The following is a 20021-nucleotide window of genomic DNA, read 5'->3' as shown; positions in this document are numbered from 1 at the left end:
TTAACACTTCAAGTTTTCATCTTGAAATTTGATTTTTTTTTATTTTATTTAAAAATATATGAGTAAATCCTAATATGATAAAAAAAAATTCCTTTTTATATAGATTAAACTATAATTGTTCCCCCTCCCCTCTCTCTCTAGAAAGAGACTGACTGTGAATTAGCAGCACACATTGGCTTATCCTTATTGGAACAAAACAAAAAATTAAGAGAGCAGAATGAAATAATAGAAAATGAATTAGCTGAAGCTTTGGAAATGGTAACTATCTTTTGTATATATGTTTTTCTCTTTTCATTGTGCATCGAGACAGTAAAGATATAAAATTTTTTTCCTTGTGACAGATGTAATTAGGGATTAGCATATTAGAGACCTGACAAAGTTAGAATAATCTGAAGGAAGAGTCTTCTTAGAAACCTGGTCATGAAGCCTTAAGTTTGGTCTGTCATAGTAACTTGTACACTCATTGAGATTATGTTTTCAGTTAAAAAGAGCAAGATATGGGTTAAAAAATTGTAAATGGAGCTAGATAAACAAGTATGTAGTTTATAAACTGCATACCACAACTGCCCACCATACTTGGTATTTTCTTAAAGATTTGACTGGTTACAAATACTTGTCAGTCTTAAAGATATGTTAGAGATAAACAATCAAATGTCATTTAGCAGGAACAAGTTAAAAGGATTCTGTGTACTTTCTGTTAATAGCAAATATGTAACTTGTATTCAAAGTGACATAGCATATCCACAGTTGCAAATATGATACTTTTGACAAATGCATACTTTGAGTTCATCAGGTGTTCTTTCTGTCTGTGGACTTTAAACATGCTCCTTGATGTATTCCCCCCCCCTCCATGCAAAAATGTCTGCTAGGCTAATGTTGGGAGTTGGCAGCTCATCAGTAGATCTATTCACCCTACTCCAGCATTCAGGTGTTGGGTCATCAAAGAACTGTTGCATTTCTGGTGGTATGAGACATGGACTTCTCTATCTTGTTGCACAATTCTACTGTAATAGCTTTTAGCAAACATGGCTATAACCAGTTCTTTAGTATGTCAAGGTAGATGTTCCACATAAGGTGAGGGACTTCTCAGTTCCTCTGTCTGCTAAATCTTGTAATACTCATTTATATTCCCCAAAGGAAGAAGGGAGACCAGGAACATTTAACTTTTGGACTCTGAGAGGTTGCCAATCAGATAGCTGCCAATCAATGCATTTTGGTGAAGATTGTATTACAGACAGCTGCTGCCATCTGGTGGTCTTTAACCTTAACTTATAATATTATTCTCTGAAATAGTGAGTTATATGGTCAATTTTGAGTTATGGGATTAAAACCCCGAGTTTCTTGGGGAGGGACCTTACTTGCCTGTGCCAGAGATTGACTAACTTGGGTACAAGTGGAAGAAATGCTTAGGAAAAAGTTCCTGTAGTCAGCAACAAGCCTAACTTCTCATGTTTGGTATTTTCAGCTTTATAGACATTACTAGCATATGTAGAACCCAAATATAATAGTTCATTCTGCTTGATATTTGAGTTAGTAGGTGATATGTACTTTCTGAATTTTATTCCTTTGCATGATTATCACAAGTTTTGTAGTAGTGGGCAAGAAGAAATATCGTACATTTTCTTGAAGAGTAGAGATTTTGCTTAGACTATACAAGTTGTTGGTCTGCAGTTGGAATTAGATGAGAATTGCTGCTTGAGTGGTAAATTTTTCTATTACATGTTTGATCTGCACCTTAAGTCTTCGAAGGCACTTCTTACTGTATCAATGCACTTAGATCTTGGTGTCTTTCTTTGGGTCTTTTTTCCACCATCATGGCAAAAAAATACTTTTGCTAAACTTTCCTCTCTCATTCTGGTTAAGTTACCATACCTGAGATTAGCTCGGCTCATACATTCCTAAATGCTAAGAATATCAAGTTCCTTTCTAATATCCTTGTTATTAATATAATTCTACATTTAATGTTCTCTCCTCCCAATCTTTCTCAGAACTCAACTTTGGTCTGCAATCTTTGATCAAGTGTTTTTGAACTTAGCATCTGAAGAGTGAAATATAAGATCTGACAATATTGGAGTCCTGACAGGTAACATTTATTTCGATGAAATTTGTCTATAGAAAACTAGTAATGATGTAAACTTTCATGGAATATTATCATGTCTTATGTATCCTCGGGGGGGGGGGGGTATACATCGGGAAGTTGATGATTTATAAACTAAATCTAAATATACAAAAAAAGTATACAGCATCATTAATTAAAAACAATATCTCTTTTATTGTGGCATATTACAATATTGTAGGCTCCAGTCTTTAAGGAGCTCCATCCAAAAAATAGTCTAGTTCTCAATGCTATGAGGAAACTAAACATAGCTTCCCCATCTTTTTTTTTTATTTATTTATTTTTTTTAAATCTGAGCGATATGTAGAGGGTACCAGTCAGAGGGTTTGTTTGCCATGGACACAAAACTTGTCCTTATACATAGATATCCTCCTTTCCATTCCCACTTTGAATAGATTGATATGAGTGAAATATTTCCTCCTCAATGATTTAGACTTCAGATTAAGAAATGGATATTTAAATAACTGATAATTGCTTAATCATAAATATGACTGGGTCCCATAAACAGGATCAAGATCTTTATCTGGGATATTCTTTTGATATATAAATGAATAAAGCAGACAGTGATTGCCATAGTCTCAGTGATGGTGTGGTAATACTTCTTACATTAGTAGATTCGTTAATGTTTTTCAGCTTAATTATATATTGTTATTTTCTTCAAAATGTAAGGAATTGTGTTATTGTGTATGTATCTTTCACACACCAAATATTTTTCCTAATGAGGTATTTATTTGCATCTTTTAGGTGACTCAGTTAAAACATGAACTTGCACAGAAATCTAGCCTTCTACACTTGTATACGGAAAATACAGAACTTGATGATGATTATCCAGTGTAAGTTTGAATTTTTGTTTATGCAGGCTGTACTTCTTTTTCTTATTCTGAGATATGTGAAAAGTTCAGTTTCTAATGTCAAGATTAAATTTTTGTATTTAACTTGCTCTTCTTTTTTCAAAACCTTAAGATAAAGCATACCATAAAAATATTTTCTTCAGTAATATATAGCAGTGTGTTGTTGTACCTTATATAATTATGCAGACATAAAAATAACAGTCTTTGTGTAATGGACCACTTAAAATGTTTTTTCTCTATTGCAGGATATCAGTATGTTGCTGTTGTTGTTGTTGTTCTTCTTGGCTTCCCATATTAGGCAATTGTTTGCCTGTAACATTTTCAAGGGTTTAAAAAGTCTTCTGCCCATCTCCTTCTGGGTCTTCCTCTTGATCGGTGTCCCTTTGGTTTATATTTCCAGGCAATATTTGGCCATCTCTCTTCATGCATTCTTTCTATGTGGTTTTTCTAGTTCTTTCTATAGTTTGTGATGTCATCTGTTATGTTAATTATGGATAACTGTTTTCTTATTTCTTCATTTCTTATCTTGTCTATTCTTTTATAGCTTGCAAGTGGCCTTAGGAACTTCATTTCTGCAACTTCCACTTGTCTTTTATCTTGTTCTCCATGTTTCACTGCAATATTTCAGAATTGGTTTGGCTATTATTTTATATAGTTTTATTTGGGTTGTTTTAGACACATGTTTACTGAAGTGTCTATTCAGAGTTCCAATGACTGCTAGGAATTTTTGCTTTTTATATGCAATGTCGATTTCTACATTGGGGTTATGTAATTTCCTAGATACTTAAATTTCTTCACTTGTTCTATTACTTCATTGTGGATGACTAGTTTGCATCTTTTAATTTCCTTACCTTGAAATGCTGTTGATTTCGTTTTATTTATTGAGATCTTCATGTCATACTGTTCTATTGTTTTGTTCAATACATGTAGATTTTTCTGTAATTGGTCTTCATTTTCATCAGAAATAACTTGATTGTCAGCACAATAGGCTGGTTAATTCTTTATTTCCTATTTTAATTCCTGTGATTTTGTTTTTCCTCCATTCTCTTGAAATTTTTTCCATATATACAGTATATATATATATATATATATAGATATATATATATATATATATATATAGATATATATATAGATATATATATATATATATATATATATATATATATATATATATTCATCTTTTTTTGACTGACTGAAACCGAGAAATAGATAAGTTAATTTAATGGAGCACACAACATATTTCGTCAAAAATGACTTCTTCAGATGTGGTAACACTTAAAGCAAATTAAAAAAAAACATAAAAACACTGTGCTATTGTAATAACAGACTTGTGAACTGAAGTTAAGTTTGAATTGTTATAGTCTGTTCTGTAGTTCTATTGGTGTTCAAATGGCAGCGTATGAAAACACGCGTACGCCAGTACCTAATGGCAGAACTATGCGAGTCAGGTAGACTATAACTGAGATTGCTGTTGATATGAGACGAGTCTAGGGGCAATTTCTCTGGACTCAGCTATGCGCTTCCACTTCATCGTGACAAATATAAACATTCAATAAGACTATTACACTCTTTTTTTTTTATATATAATATAATGTTCATCAAGTAGCTTTATTTTATTGTCCTACATGTGTCGCCAATTTTTTTCTATCGGCATCTTCAGGGAATACAAACTAGTAAGCTATATGAAGGTAACAGACTAGGTTATAACTGATGGTTCTAATTCATACAAAAAATTAGTATTATTGAATGAGGCAATGCGCGTGTCTCGGGAACGTGATTTATTCATTATGGCTTATGATGTAATTGTCATGAAAGTTCATTTCTTTGATGTTTAATGATCTGATAAAGCTATCCAAATTTCTGGTAAGGTTAGACCTTATTCTTGTTTAGGTTTTCAGTTTTACGGGCGACTGTAGCTGCTTCCTTGAAGGTTCTTGAATGGTAGTTATCTTCTATATAGGGCATAAGGCTCTTATCCCACTCAATGTGATGGTTAGTAGAGGCAAAGTGGCAAGAAAGGCCTGAAATGTCTTGTCTGTTGATTCTGACATATCCTATGTGTTCTTTCTTTCTCGTTTCAAAGCTTCTACATAACTAATACCACATGAGCAAGGTATATTATATACTCCAGAGTACTTGTAGAATGGATGAGGATCTTTCGGTGATCTTAAAAATTTCCGAATAGTGTTGATTGGCTTGAATACTACTCTGATATTATGTGGTTTTAGAAGGTTAGCTAATTTTTTGGAAATGCTGCTGACAAATGGAATAGTAATAGTACTGATGTATTGGACGTCATCACATTGTCTATGTGGTATATCAGTCAAGAGAATCTTGTTGTAGAGTCTTTTTGGATAACCATTTAAAGATAGTTCTCTGGATATTGTAGTTAATTCCATTTGTAGGTCATTCTTATCTGTTGTGTACTGTATAGCTCTTTTATTGAGCATATGGATAATGCTAAGTTTCTGAGCTATATGATGAGATGAGTTGAAATGGAGGTAACGTCCAGTATTTGTAGGTTTTCTATAAACAGACAGGTTGATACTATTATTGAACGAGGCAATACCCAAGACACGCGCATTGCCTCGTTCAATACTAATTTTTTATATGAATTAGAACCATCAGTTATAACCTAGTCTGTTACCTTCATATAGCTTACTAGTTTGTATTCCCTGAAGATGCCGATAGAAAAAAATTGGCGAAACATGTAGGACAATAAAATAAAGCTACTTGACGAACATTATATAAAAAAAAGTGTAATAGTCTTATAAATAATAGTCAAGAAAAAATTCAGCACATAAACAAAGAATTACAATATTATGGCGAGCTATGATGCTGTGGCTCTTTTCACAAATTTTCCAATGCAAGATGTTCTCATTATTTTAAAAAACAAGATATCTAAAAAGATTTTTGCTCTCCTCTCACACTGTATTAATTTGGGATATTTTAAGTTCGAAGACAAAATTTACAAACAGAACAAAGGACTAGCTATGTGTAGCCCTCTGTCTCCAATACTGGCCAGCATTTCCTTCGAGAACTTTGAGGAAAAAGCCATCTCTAAAGAAACATTGAAACCTAGAACATGGCTCTGCTATGTAGATGATATATTCCTTATTTTGGAGCATGGTGTAGAGAATCTTCACATCTTCCTAAATCATTTAAACAACTTCCACCAAGACATAAAATTTACCATTGATATTGCAGAAAATGGTTCCCTTTCATTTTTAGACATGAAACTTACTAGGATGTCTAATTCTTTAAAAATCTCAATCTTCAGGAAACCAACACACACGGATAGATATCTACATTCATCCTCGCATCACTATCCCACACAAAAGTCAGTTATCATTTCCACATTGACTCACTGTGCTCGTTCAGTATTGTCCAATGAAGAAGAGCTTAAAAATGAACTAACATACCTAGAAAGAACTTTCTTAAATACTGGATACTCTTCCAAAAACATTAGGAGGCAACTATACTAGCGCCCTTGAAACAATACTGAGATCCCTAACAACCCCCAAGGGTTATATTTCTTTACCTTTCATCAGCTCGCTCTCCTGGAAACGAGGAGGAATTTTGAAGAAATTTAATATTAAAATGTGTTTTTCAACTCTTCCGAAACTAAGGTCAGTTCTAAGCCACCCAAAACAAGCTCATAACCATCTTCAGTTCCCCGGTGTATACAAGGTAATATGTGATTGTGGGAGGCCAGACTGAGAAGTCAATCCTCCTACGGCTAGAGGAACATCAGAGAGACATTTCATATGATAGTCAGGGTAAGCACACTCAAGTCACGTCTTATTTTCAGTGAACACAAACGATGAAGGCCGCCAACACGGAGTAGATTGGGATACCACATCGAACGTTTATATTTATCATGATGAAGTGGAACAGCACATAGTTGAGTCCAGAGAAATTGCCCTAGACTCATCTCATATCAACAGCAATCTCAGTTATAGTCTACTATATTTGCATAGTTCTGCCATTAGGTACTAGCATACACGTGATCTCATACGCTCGCATTTGAACAACAATAGAACTACAGAACGGACTATAACAACAATTCAAACTTAACTTAACTTCAGTTCACAAGTCTGTTATTGCAATAGCACAGTATTTTTATGGTTTTTTTTATGTTTTTTAATTTGCTTTAAGTGTTAACACACCTGAAGAAGTCATTCTTGACAAAACATGTTGTGTGCTCCATTAAATTAACTTATCTATTTCTCGGTTTCAGTCAGTCAAAAAAAGATGAACATATCCAATCACCGAGTCAATGTAACTACTGATTTTATATATATATATATATAAGTATCGGTGATAATCCACTTCCTTGAATGAGACCTCTATTGGTTTTAATTTTTTCGGTTATTTCATTATTAATTTTAATTTTAACATAGCTTTCTTCCATTATATTTGCTATTGCTTTTGTGGTTTGAGGTGGAGCTTTCAATTCATACAGTATATTGATTAATTTTGTTCTGTTGATTTGATCATATGCTTTCTCATAATCTAGGAAGACCATATATGTTGGCAGGTTAAATTCTATTCTTTTATTTCTATAATTTGTTTGAGTGTAAATGTGGGATCTGTGCAAGATCTTCCTTTCATAAAGCTGCATTTTTCTTCTCCAATAATTTCCTTGGCCCATGGCGTTAATTTACTTTTAATTATATCTAGATATACAAGATATCTACATTAACAACAGTATGTTGTTAAGTTATAAAATTACATTCATTGCTATGTTACTTTAATCATTCTTAGCTCTACTTGTACTGTTGTTATTTTAGTTTACCTATTCATTGTTATTTTCATCTTAGGTTACATTCAGTTTTTAAAGGTTATAGCTGCTTTTTGGCTGGAAAGACTTTGTCAAAACCATTGAAAGTATTTAGAACATTAATGGTTTCTCAACTGAAGATAACTAAGAAAAGGGATACCCTCCCCCCAACCCTTTGTTTCATAACTTCATACATGAGAGGTTGTTCATTCCATAATAAACTGGGACCATAGATGTGCAGAAAGTTGAGAAAAGAGAAGAAACTTGCTTACATTTGATTTGAAGAGATATCTCATCCTTAGGCCATTTTCGGTATTAATGTGTGATAGGTTTATAACCTTTTTGTGGGTGACGTTAAAAAAAATCTTTAAAAAAAGGGTGGCGTTAGATTCTTAAGAATTGCTGATTATCATGAGGAACAATTTTCCTCATGATAATGCATTGATGATGCTGTGTATGAAATCATTTGATTCAAATTCAGTTTGTATTTATATAGGCTGGTTTTTTATGGACTGTATTTTCTTTAGCTGCATACTTTTCTATTTACACATATGCTTTTTTGAGTTCATGATTTTTTAGTTCCCATGTCATAATATAAAGAGAGAGAATTATTCTTTCTATATCTCTCAGAAAGAGAGATATGGAAAGAATTAATGCGTTGGAAATGTGGTGTTATAGAAAGATGGAAAAAGATTAGCTATACAGAGAGAATATCAAATCAAGAAGTTTTAAGAAGAGTTGGGATGGAAAGAAGACTTCTCAAGAATATTATGCAAAGAAAGACGTGATTTGCAGGACATCTTCTGAGAGGTTCTTGGGGACACCTGACGAGAACTATATTACAAGGGAACGTTGAGGGGAAGGGAAGATGTGGAAGACCAACTAGAGAGTGGTTCAATGACATCGTGGAATAGACTGGTTTAAGAATGATGGAGGCAACAGACCGAGAAAAATGGAGAAGAGTTGCTCATCTGCTGCAAACCTCTTGCTAGAGGATGCTATGGACAATGACGTCATAATGTGAAATAATTTTGAAAATATTTTGAAGGTAAACAGAACTCATTTTTCAGTTGTGATATTTTTTATAATAAACTTCTCTAAATCTGTGGTATTATGTGTGTTATTCATAATTTATTTTCCATATTATTGTGTGTGACTATGAGCTCCTGTTGCTTATGCAAATTTTAACATTATTCTTTTAGGTAAGCAAAATTGTATATGTGAAGGTACAATTTTTGTAATTCATATTGTTTCTCAATTTAGTGAAGCTGTGAATGTCACCATAAATCTAGATGATCTAAATAGACGGATACAGGCTATAGAACAAGAAAATTACAATTTAAGGACAAAAGTTAGTTTGTTTTTTTTGTCTAATTGAAAAGAAATTTTCTGCCATTAGAATTTAAAACTCCAATGAATTTCTGTGTATTTTGTGACTATTAAGATTCCTTTCCAATGTGGTATGAGTAGAATATTTTCTACTCATGAATGCTGTCCTCAACAGATAGTGGAAATATAATTAATGTGAGAAACTTGTATTGAGCAGAACTTTATGGGAGAGAGATAGTTTTGCAATAAATAGATAGGGTTAGGTTTATAGAAGGTTTGTTCTTTTATTCTAACACTAGTTTGAAATTATTTTCATTAATATACATCTTTATTCTTAGTAAAAAAAAAAAAGATTAAGAAAAAGAATTAGAGATGATTTAATTATAGAAGATATAAGAAATTTGATATGAACATTGACTTAAATATGCATTTCATATGACCTGATTGTTGCTGTTTGTGTAAAACTCATGTTGCTACACCCATGTAGCAACATGGATGTAGCAACAAAAAAACTTATTTGTTGAAACTTGTCTAATTTAAATCAAAATTGGAATTATGTTAAAAAGTTTTAAAACAACTAAATGCAAAATTTTATCAGTATCCATACACTGTGTGCCCGTTAAGTAATGAGACAACAATAATTATTATATGAAAACAAATAACATTTACATCTGTCATAGAGGTGTTTGAAGGCACAGTGGAAGTCCTGAATGGGAACTTCCTTCAGTGTCTGGGTCACACTGTTTTGGATGCAAGGCCGTCGCCAGATTAGATTGCACCCTGAGGCAAAATTAAATATCGACCCTGATGGATTATAAGACAAAAATATAAGAAAATCTCCAATTGCTATTTTTTTTTATTACAAGAGAAACATTAATGCAAAACGATTACATAAAAATATTAATTAAATGTTTGCTCTGTGGGGATATCACGCAATAAAACTGTTTATAAGCTCTTCTAAATTTAAATTATAAGCTATGTCTGCCTCTATCGATATAGTTGCTAGACCAACCAATCTTTCTTGGGTCAGTGCTGTTTGCAAATAATTTTTAATCAGCTTAAGATCATTCAGCCCTACCACAGTATGACTGAACGAGCGCCCTTATTAAGCCACACCATGAGCGCAGGCTATCTCTTTGCTACACCCTGTCAACGGTTGGATGTGCCCAAAGTTGCTGAAGCACTTCCCCTTTCAAGGCACGCTTCTTCTTTAGGAAGAGGAAAAAGTTGCAGGAGCCAAATCTGGGGGGGGGGGGAAGGATGTTCAATTACACAGACTTCAAAGCCAGAAGCTGCTTTACAAGCAGTGCACGGGTGCATTGTCGTGCAACAGAAACCAGTTGTTGTGGAACAGTTCTTTCCAGACATGTCACATTCAGATGTACAGACTTTGCATTACCCTTAAATAATACTGACTGTTCACTGTGGTGCCCTCAGGAACAAATTTGGGATGGAGAAATTCAGCAGTGTCGAACAAAACAGTGACCATTTGTCTTGACACATGATTTTTGCAATCTGACTTTTTCTGCCAGAACACCTATGCATGTCATCAGCGTAAATTTTTGTAGTAGTTTTTCCTAATTTACAGTAAAAATTTTATTGCAGCTGTTTGCTCCATGCCTCCACAACTTCTGACATGCTCCACTCTTACATTAACGCTTGCCACACAAAAACTGCTGCGTCACCTGACTGGAAAGTTGCACCTGTGATTACAACACGCATTCTATTGGTCAAAACTATAAATGCATTTGTACTTTTATTTAAAGGGCTGTCCTATAAAAATCATTCTCATTACTTAACAGGCACACACACACTAAATATACGGTTCTCAGTTATGATTCTAGACAGTGTTGGTAGTAGGTGGTTTATGCTTTTACAAAACATATAAAAAGATGGAGATATTTGAATGAAAAGAAACAACTCATAACAGTGATGATTGCATGTATACTGTTAGTGTTTATCAGTTCCATGCATGATGTCCCTAGAGTCTATGACATGACAGTGCCACATTGGGGATAAGTTGTTAGAGAGAAAAAAAGGAATTTGTTTTTTTGAAGAGCTTGAGGGTTGTAATTATTGGACAAAAACAGTATGCAAAAGACTGTTCCAAAGCTCAGAGACATAAGGAATGAAGGAGGAGGATGAGAAGTCAGTTCAGTAAGTTTGGAGCTGAATTGTATATGGGTGTCGAATAGCAGCTGCTTGCGCATGTTCATATGTTCATATATGATTCAAGGAAAAAAAGTTGCCAGTTCAGTGGAGTAGCATCCATGGAAATTCTTATAGAAAAGACATAATTCAGTAACAAAGCATCTGTGGGAAAGTGACTGGAAGAAGTCAGTGAGGAAGGTTATCATTTACAAAATTGCTCTTCTTCTGAATACAGTCAAGCATTCTGAGGGAAGTCCTAAGTGAGAACAATTTTCTAGTATTGGACAGATGTGAGATTTATAAAGTATTGAGAGTTGAGCAGGAGAAAAGTACTGTTTAGAATGAAAGAAAAAAGAATACCAAGCTTTTGGGAGACAAATGAGACTGTTGATATATACTTATGTGAGGATAGTCTAGATGTGAAAGTCATCCCCAAGAAGGGAAAAAAAAACTGATCCTGGTGTTGGCAAGCAGAATATTCAAAAGTGAGGGAGGAAGACTGAAGCACGGTCTTTCTCCTGGGGAAATGAGACTGGATTGCATTTTGATGGCACTAAAACTTACCAGGTTATCATCACCTCACTTGAGAATGGCAAGGGAATTGGTGTTTAAGGTTACTTATAGAGGATTTTGAAGCCTCAGTCATCTGAGAACTACAAGGTTTTGAGAATAAAAGAGGAATGGAGAATATTGTTATTAGCAAAGCTATGAATAACATTGAATATCAGAGAGAAAGAGCATTGATGTAGGTAAAAGCACAGAGTGCCAGCATACTTCAACATTGATTGAAAAATCTGAAAAGAAACTATCTACCATGATATGTTGATCGACTGAAGTGGAAGCTGCTCATTCACTCACTGATTCTAACTTGGTCAGAAGGCCATGATGGTCCTTGATTTCCAGGGCACCTTGATCAAGATGCCCTGGAAATATCAAGAATAATCACTTGCTTCTCCATTAAATTTTTCCATGACCTGTGTCCAAAGGTGGATAAGGGTAGCTAGGAGATGAACTGTGGAGCTAGACTGGCAAAATCCATATTGATTACTAAGCAATTGATGAGTCTCCAAGTAGTAAAGCAGTTGGCTGCAAATATCCAGTAAACTTAAAACTAAAAATACCGTGCAATATAAGGAATAATCAGAAATTAGTCTAGTACACTAGCAAAAGTTTTCATTTATAGCTAATAGATTTCATAGCTTTGAATTTTAGTGTTCTAAAATGTTATCTTCCACTTCTCCTTTTTTTAGTTTAACTCATAATTATGTGCAGGATATAGAGACCCCCCCCCCCCCACCTTCCTCTGAAAATAAAATCACCAGAAATTCTCTTTCATGTTCTTCATTAAATATGTGAAAGTTACCATTTTTATTTTACAAATACTTATCTTCATACTTAATATTTGCAGACTGCCTTGCAAACAGCTGACTTGGAACATGCAGAAAGGAAGGAAAAGCAGCTTGTTGGTGATTTAATTAAACAACTGAGTGAGTAGCAATATACATATTAGAAATGTACTAATAAAAGAAATATTGTGATAGGGTTTGAATAGTTATATTCTATCTGCTTTATTACTTCATGTTGATAAATAGGAGTATTTTTTAAAAACATCTTTATAATTTGCTTTATTCTTTTTTTGTTGTATCAGAAAAAAATATTGATATGATGATTTTGTTAATACAGTGAGAAACAGTATGGTGAAATTCGAAAGTACAGTTAGGCTTAAAGTTTAAAATGAAATTGACTAGCTATGGCTTTCTGCACAGCCCAATCACAAATCCAAACATGCATGTGTGCATGCACACATCACTCATCACCTCTCTCCTTATATTCATTCATGGATCATGTACTTATCACTCCCACTCATCCACTTCTTCACTGCTTACAAACCAATACTTATACCTTTGCAAATCTCATGCCATGCTTGCTCATCTTCTAGGTTTGATTTGATTTTTATGGTGCAAAGACATCAAAGGCCATACTGCAGTACATATGGTAAATGGCTACTAGGACAATCACAAACATCAATGCTCTTGGCAGGATTCGAACCTACAGCCTCTTGATTGGAGAGCAGATATGCTAACCACTCAGCTAACCAGGCTGTCCCATCTTCTAGGAATGACCAATTATTTCTGCTCCTAACTACACACACACACACACACACACACACACACACACACACACACTGAAAGATGTTATCCAACAACAGATCTGCTCTCTTGTATAATTTTTTCTCTTCCTGTTCGTGAGAATTTTTATCCATATTTCTTTAATCTATTCTCATATTTAACATTTGATGGTCCTAATATCATGTGGTTAGCTGCACATTCCTGTATATTCTCCACCATTTCTTATCCCTTGCCTTGCTTGAAAACAGGTTTGAGTGTGGTATTTCAGATGCAGGCATATCTGTACCTTGTCAAAAGCATAGTGACTTCTGAGTATTAATGTTATTATGATTCAGGACCTCCATGGAATCACAAGACTCATCTTATGAGGCCCACCCTAGAAAACAGCCTATCATACTGTTGGATTTTGAATGAGAGAAATTTAAATGATTAATACTCTCCTCAGAATCCAACATAATCCACCATGGCAAAGGCTACATTTGTAAATATTATTTAATGTAAATCACTTGTTTATAATTTAATATTCATATAACTACCTTTAATTTTATCTAATATTTAATTATTTAATCAAGCATATATGTATTAATAGTAGAAAAACTCTGTGTTAAAATATTATCAAGCTATTTAGCTTATTTCTATGTTAATATAGAATTTATATTTGATAATTTAACTGCGCATTAATAGAAATGTAAATATTCTTTATTTATTCCTATTTGTAGAAGTTTAGCGTTATGCAATACCTCGATTTTATTATGTTTTGTTTTGTTGTCATGAAGACGTATGTAAGTGAGCGAGCACGTTTTGGAACACCACGTGAGGAGAAGGTTTATTGAAAAGAGTTTTAGAAAGAAATCACGAGAATAATTTAGGTGGGAAGAACAGATATATAAGCGATGAACGCTGAAATTATTAATTAATTAGGAATTAAGAGATAGATTAGAGAGAGAGAAAGGAGAGGATTGGCATTAGGTTGGAATCGGAGCATTCGGCATTCGGGAATCAGAGTGCGATAATAGCGAGTCGGCAAGTCACTCAAGCAGCTAAATAAAGTCTACTAGTCGAGAGGCGGTTAGCTAATAAGTTGTAGAATAACAATTATAGCTACGGAAGACAGCTGAGTGACTACTAAATAGACTAGCAATACTTGAGTTGAGATTTAATTACAGGGCCGACCTGTCAAGGACACACAGAATCTTGAAATAAAGCACAGAGTTACTAGAGAATAGTAGAGCTGTAAAGTTGAAGTTTACCGATAGCTATATAATATGAATGCTAAATGAAAGCTAAATAGAATGTGTTTAGAATTGTAGTGTCTAAGAATTAATTGAATGCCGGAAGAGTGAACAACTGTGCATGTAAAACCTCAAGTTAAGGAATTATAATGTGTTGCCTTATTTCATGAGTGATCAGTAGTACTTTATGCAACAACGTTTATTTATGTGTATTGTGACGATGATTAATTCAGTTATTGCTTAGAAGAATTATTTTAATGAGTGCCGTTTATTGTTAAAAGTGTTTACAGTTATAAAAAGTATTTACGTATAAGTAGATGAAGAAAAAAGATTAACTGTTGGAATAATCTTACCGATAATATTCCTATACAGAAAAGTGCGAGAGTTTCATCCTAGAATTTCCTTATACTAACGGTAACTATTGAGGAAGTTAGCTAAAGTGTAAATTTAAAAGTGTTTGTTTGTGAAGAGGTATTACTGCAATTTTTGTTGTATTTAGAACTTAAGGAACTGTCAGAAGACTGCATTATAGAGATAACAGATTTACTGTTGTATGAGTTGAATGATTGAATTTACCTGAGGAGTTGAAATGTTTGTGATATCTTAATTACTGATTTGAATTTAAGTGTAAAAATTGTGATTCTAAATTAAATGTTTGTTTTTGTTTATCTAAAGTTGTATTTTGCCTGAATCTCTTTTACTGCACCATTCATAAAATATTCGAACCAAAGTGGGTAAATTAAGTAAGTCAAATATACTCGGCCAGTATATATTTTAAGGAGAAATAGTTGAAGGTTGATTTTTCTTCAATTCTTGAACTAATTCAGATATAGAGTGGCGCAGTCTTTAAATATAAATTTTCTTTATATTTGAATTAGAAATCAACTTACAACTTATCAATTAGTTAAGAACATTGTAATAGTAATCATGTCGGATCCAAAGTATAGATTGAGACGAAGTAGGATCCAACAATACTACTCCTTGAACTTCACCCCTTCTCACCCTGTTGCTCATGACTTCCAAACAAAAGAACTTCCTGTGTCAACATAATAAATTTAGTTTAATCCTTTATCCAAGTGTGAGCAAACAAAGTTTGCGTCTGAAAGTATCTTCAGGACTGGGGTAAGGTGGTACAACACCAGGGCACTCCTTGCAAAGGTGGAGCAAGTTACCAACACTCCTATCTCAGTATCTCCCATAATGCAAAACCCATCTCCTTGCGGATATGTCAAATGTTATGCATTAAGGGAAGGGCCACAACCCTGACTAGTTTTGACCTTTATTGAGGTCTCTTCAGTGGGAGCCAGGCCCAAGTGGAGATACCAGGCAGAAGCATTAGCAGGTCATCTCTACCTATAGGAGTTGCCAAATGGTGTGCCACCCTTTTTTAATAAATTACTCTGGATTTAGAGAAAGATGTTGAAAGTTTATTTTTCACTTGGTTAGAGTATAATAAATTTAGTTTAATCCTTTATCCAAGTGTGAGCAAACAAAGTTTGTGCCTGAAAGTATCTTCAGGACTGGGGTAAGGGGGTTCAACACCAGGGCACTCCTTGCAAAGGTGGAGCAAGTTACCAACACTCCTATCTTATTACCTATCGCTCTCTATCTCTATCTCGCTACCAACGCTCCCACTGAAGAGACCTCAATAAAGGTTGAAACTAGGCTGGGTTGTGGCCCTTCCTTTAATGCATAACATTTGACATATCCACAAGGAGATGGGTTTTGCATTATGGGAAATACTGAGATAGGAGTGTTGGTAGCTTGCTCCACCTTTGCAAGGAGTGCCCTGGTGTTGTACCACCTTACCCCAGTCCTGAAGATACTTTCAGGCGCAAACTTTGTTTGCTCACACTTGGATAAAGGATTAAACTAAATTTATTATACTCTAACCAAGTGAAAAATAAACTTTCAATTTCAACTTCCTGTGTCAACCTTGTAACCTATCAACAGTTTAATAAATGTCACAATCATATCACCTCTCCTATGTACTAAACTTTGCAGTCCACATTTCCTTAGTCTGTCCTCATAACTAACATTGTACAATCCTGATGTCATCTTTTTTTATCCACCTCTGCACTCTTTCCAAGGTTAATTTATCCCTTTCAAATCCTGGGGACCAAATTTGAGCACAGTAGTCCATAGTATACTCCCCCATGTGGTGACTGGGATTAAAGAATAGTTCCAATGTAGCCCATGCATGTTGTAAGAGGTGACTAAAATGGGTGCCTAGTACCTGGGAGGGAGGGGGGGGGAATAGCTAGGCTACCCTGCCTCCAGGGAACAAAAATCTGTGGGCCTGGTCCTCCAGGTTAGGGGTTTGGCAGTGTGCTAACAACCCATTCCTGTAAAAAAAAAAAAAAAAAATAAAATAAATAAAAAAATAAATAAAATAAAAAAATATATATCTCTTGTTAAGAAAGCTAAACAATTGAAAGCTGTACTGACTTCAAGGAAATGACACATTAATATTATTATTCCTGATACCTCCAAGGAGTCTGAGGACTCATCGCGGGAGGACATCTTCAACTGTCTCTATACCTTACCTCTACTACGAATCAACGCCATCTACCACCGACCTCCAACACCACCACAACTAGTAATTTTTGTCTGTAAATTGCGTGTGTTCTGAAGGGCCGATTTGTATGTATGCGGGATGAAAAACCCGAGTTTCCGGGAGGAAAAACCCTGCTACCTCCGTATGAGATCGGCTAACTCACCATCGATTGAAATCGACCAGATTTCAATTTTAATTTTCAATTTTCAATTTTCAATTTCAATTTTCACATGAGAAGAAAAAGGTAATGAATTTTAGAACATTGAATGTTAGAACATTATTATAAGTAGGGAAAATGCAAAGTATGGCAGAAGAGTTAAAGAAATATGAATTAGATGTTACAGAATTACAGGAGATAAGATGGAGAGGAAAAGCAAGAATAAAAAAAAAAAATAAAATAAAAAATTACATTTTATGTATTATAGTGGTGCTGAAGAACAAGGAAATCATGGGATAGGATTTATTATTAGAAAGATAATAAAATCAATTTTAGGATTCACACCAATAAATGAAAGAATTTGCAAGTTATGAATTAAAAAGAAATCCATAATATCACTTTTATTAACATTTTATTAACCTAGCTCGCCTCCTCTTGGTGCACCCTGGGTAATGCTAATTGAGCTAGAGTGATTTGGCAGCCAGTCTAACACTTTGTTCTCCTGGGTAAGGCATGCAGTCAAACAATACTGATTTTTCTAATTTTATTGATGATGCTGACAAAAAACTGGGATTTAGCCTTAAGATATGTCAGCTGAATATCTCGAGGGAATTAACAGAGCAAAATATGACTATCTCTGCAAAATACTACAAGAAAATAACATTAACATTGTGCTTCTTCAGGAAATGCATGCTGAAAACGAAGATGACCTTAATAGAAGAGGAAAAATAACTGGTTACACTCTGATTGGTGCTACATACCACTGGAATTATGGCATTGCAACATATGTCAAGGATAATATAGAAAATGCGTCTGTCCTGACAACGAGACGTGATAACGATACCCATCTTGTGAGTGTGAAAATTCACAACATAACAATAGTCAGTGTGTATAAACCTCCTTTAACATCATGGTCTATAGATGTGATACCTACTTATTAACATCCAACAGTATGGATTGGTGAGTTTAATAGCCATGATGAAGAATGGATATTCTTCATCATAGTAACAACAACTGCGGTACTACCCTCATTCAATGTTTCTGGACATAACATAACATAAGTCCGGACTTATGTTTTGTTTCAATAAACACAGAAGGGCAACCATTACTAGCAAGACGATATGTACTTTCTAACTTCCCATACAGTCAACATCGACCGGTGTTACTGGAAATTGGTATGACACTACCTATAGCAAGATCCTTTCCATGACTTTGTTGGAATTTTAAAAAAGCAAATTGAAGAAACTTTGCAAATGAATTGGATAAATGTGTTCGTTGGATACCTGCTAGAGTTGCAAAGTACAAGAGATTTGTAGGAGCAATCATATCAACTGCGAAAAAATATATCCCTAGAGGTTACAGAAAAGATTATGTCCCCGGATGGAATGAAGAGAGTGAACATCTATAGAGAGTTCCTGAAAAGTGAAGATCCTGAAATAGCAGATGAATTACTACATAGCCTGAACTCATCTCAAAAAACAAAATGGATTGATACGGTTGAAAACCTTGACTTCAAACGATCACGTAGAAAAGCTTGGAATCCTCCAACAACTATCCACAACTAATCTACCTAAAAGAAAAAGCACAATTATCTCCCCTGAGAAAATAGCTAATCAAATCATTAATATGTCAAGGGCACCTAGGGACTGTGAACATACCAAGAAAGTTAAGAAGGAACTTAGAGCTTTAAAAACAAATGCCTCTGCTTTCTCACAATATGCCTCAATCTTCACTATAGGTGAAGTAAAAGCCGTCATAAAAGATATCAAAGCAGGCAAGGCCCCAGGCCTTGATTTGACAGTGTCCATCCTGAATTTCTAATTAATTGTGTGCCAAATACTATAAAATGGCTCTGTGAATTCTTTTCTGATATATTATTGACTGGCCGACTACCTAGCCAGTTTAAGAAATCAAAAATAGTTGCTATTCTTAAACCTGGAAAACCACCCCAGGAGGCATAAAGTTGCAGCCCTATTGCTTTATTGAGTTGCACCTATAAAATGTTAGAACACCTTCTGTACAACAGTTTGTCCATACCAATTATGCAGCATGTCCCGATTGAACAAGCTGGATTTAGAGAAAAACGTGGTTGCTGTGATCAAGTGCTCACTTTAACATCGTACATAGAAGCTGGATTTCAAAAGCAAGAAAAAACATCAGCTGTCTTCTTGGACCTAACAGCAGCCTATGATACAGTATGCGGTGAAGCCTTATATACAAATTTCTTAGCATTGTCCCATGTAAACAGACTGCACCCTTAATTTCCTCCATGCTCACTGAATGTTTCTTTCAAGTTATATTAGTAAATAAAATGTCCCGACAACAAAAACTTAATAATGGTCTTGCACAAGGGTCAGTGTTGGCACTCTTACTTTATAACCTATACACATATGACACTGTAATTGCCATTCAACACAATAACATGAGTCAGGCTGAAGAGGTACTTACAAAAGATCTGAAAATAATAGGTGAATATTACAAAAAATGGAGGCTCCAGCTCAATCCAGACAAAACAGAGTATCAAGCTGTCACCTTAATAATCACATGGCAGATGTCACTTTACATATCTTCTTCGAAGGATGTTTACTACGACACAATAAGTTTCCAAAGTACTTGGGCATGACCCTGGTCCGCATGCTCTCTTACAAGCAATACCTAACAAACATTTCTTCTAAGTTAAGAACCCCTAACAACATAATACAAAAACTAATAGGCA

At 34.5% G+C, this 20021-nt stretch overlaps 1 protein-coding gene across 2 annotated transcripts in view; it reads left to right on the top strand.

Moving 5' to 3' along the window:
- LOC150104987 (trafficking kinesin-binding protein 1-like) overlaps positions 1-20021 on the top strand; it is a 231964-nt gene that overhangs the window by 61443 nt on the left and 150500 nt on the right. For both annotated transcript variants that reach the window (XM_090396090.1, XM_090396089.1), the window contains exons 6-9: positions 142-258; positions 2861-2949; positions 9014-9101; positions 12639-12717. In XM_090396090.1, coding sequence (XP_090252216.1) covers positions 142-258; positions 2861-2949; positions 9014-9101; positions 12639-12717 — 373 coding nt within the window. The remainder of the gene's footprint in view (positions 1-141; positions 259-2860; positions 2950-9013; positions 9102-12638; positions 12718-20021) is intronic.

The sequence above is a fragment of the Typopeltis vanoorti genome, chromosome 7 (genome assembly GCF_054136105.1).
Source record: "Typopeltis vanoorti isolate ZY-2024b chromosome 7, IOZ_Tvanoo_1.0, whole genome shotgun sequence".
In the NCBI taxonomy this organism is placed as follows: domain Eukaryota; kingdom Metazoa; phylum Arthropoda; class Arachnida; order Uropygi; family Thelyphonidae; genus Typopeltis; species Typopeltis vanoorti.
The sequence above is the reverse complement of the archived record's forward strand: the minus strand, read 5'-3'. Positions and strand labels throughout refer to the sequence as shown.